Consider the following 361-nt stretch of genomic DNA (forward strand, 5'->3'; position numbering starts at 1 on the left):
CGCCCGGCGTGCGTGGGGGGGGGGCGTGGGGGGGTGGGGAGCCGCTCTCCGTTCACCGAATACCAAACGTTGACAATCTGGGAGAAGCAAACAGCCGAGCACCCTGCTTAGCAGAGGGGTCATGGCGAGGCTGAGGAACAACCGGCCCGTTGGCGCGGCGGGGGTCGGTTTCCGAGCACGGGAAAGGGCCTAGCCGCACTCACGGGATCTTTGGCCACGGTGAAAAGCAGGTCTCCCTCCCGGTTGTACTTGATCTGCGTGATGGAGCGCTCATGGCCCTGCAGCAGGATCGGCTTCTGCGGGGGGGGTGGGGGTGTGTGTGTGACGCCATTTAACGCCTCAGGCGCGGCGCGGCCTGGAC

General features: G+C 66.5%; 1 protein-coding gene across 1 annotated transcript in view; it reads right to left on the reverse strand.

Annotated features, from left to right (window-relative positions):
• Positions 1-311, reverse strand: part of EIF3I (eukaryotic translation initiation factor 3, subunit I) — a gene marked incomplete at both ends in the record, with an annotated part of 3,205 nt that extends 2,894 nt beyond the window's left edge. Inside the window, 2 exons of the mRNA XM_010152833.1 lie at positions 26-77; positions 204-311. Of these exons, the coding sequence (XP_010151135.1) occupies positions 26-77; positions 204-311 (160 nt within the window). The remainder of the gene's footprint in view (positions 1-25; positions 78-203) is intronic.
• Between the last annotated feature and the right edge of the window lie 50 nt (positions 312-361).

Source organism: Eurypyga helias, unplaced genomic scaffold (assembly GCF_000690775.1).
Source record: "Eurypyga helias isolate BGI_N326 unplaced genomic scaffold, ASM69077v1 scaffold33175, whole genome shotgun sequence".
Taxonomy (NCBI): Eukaryota; Metazoa; Chordata; class Aves; order Eurypygiformes; family Eurypygidae; genus Eurypyga; species Eurypyga helias.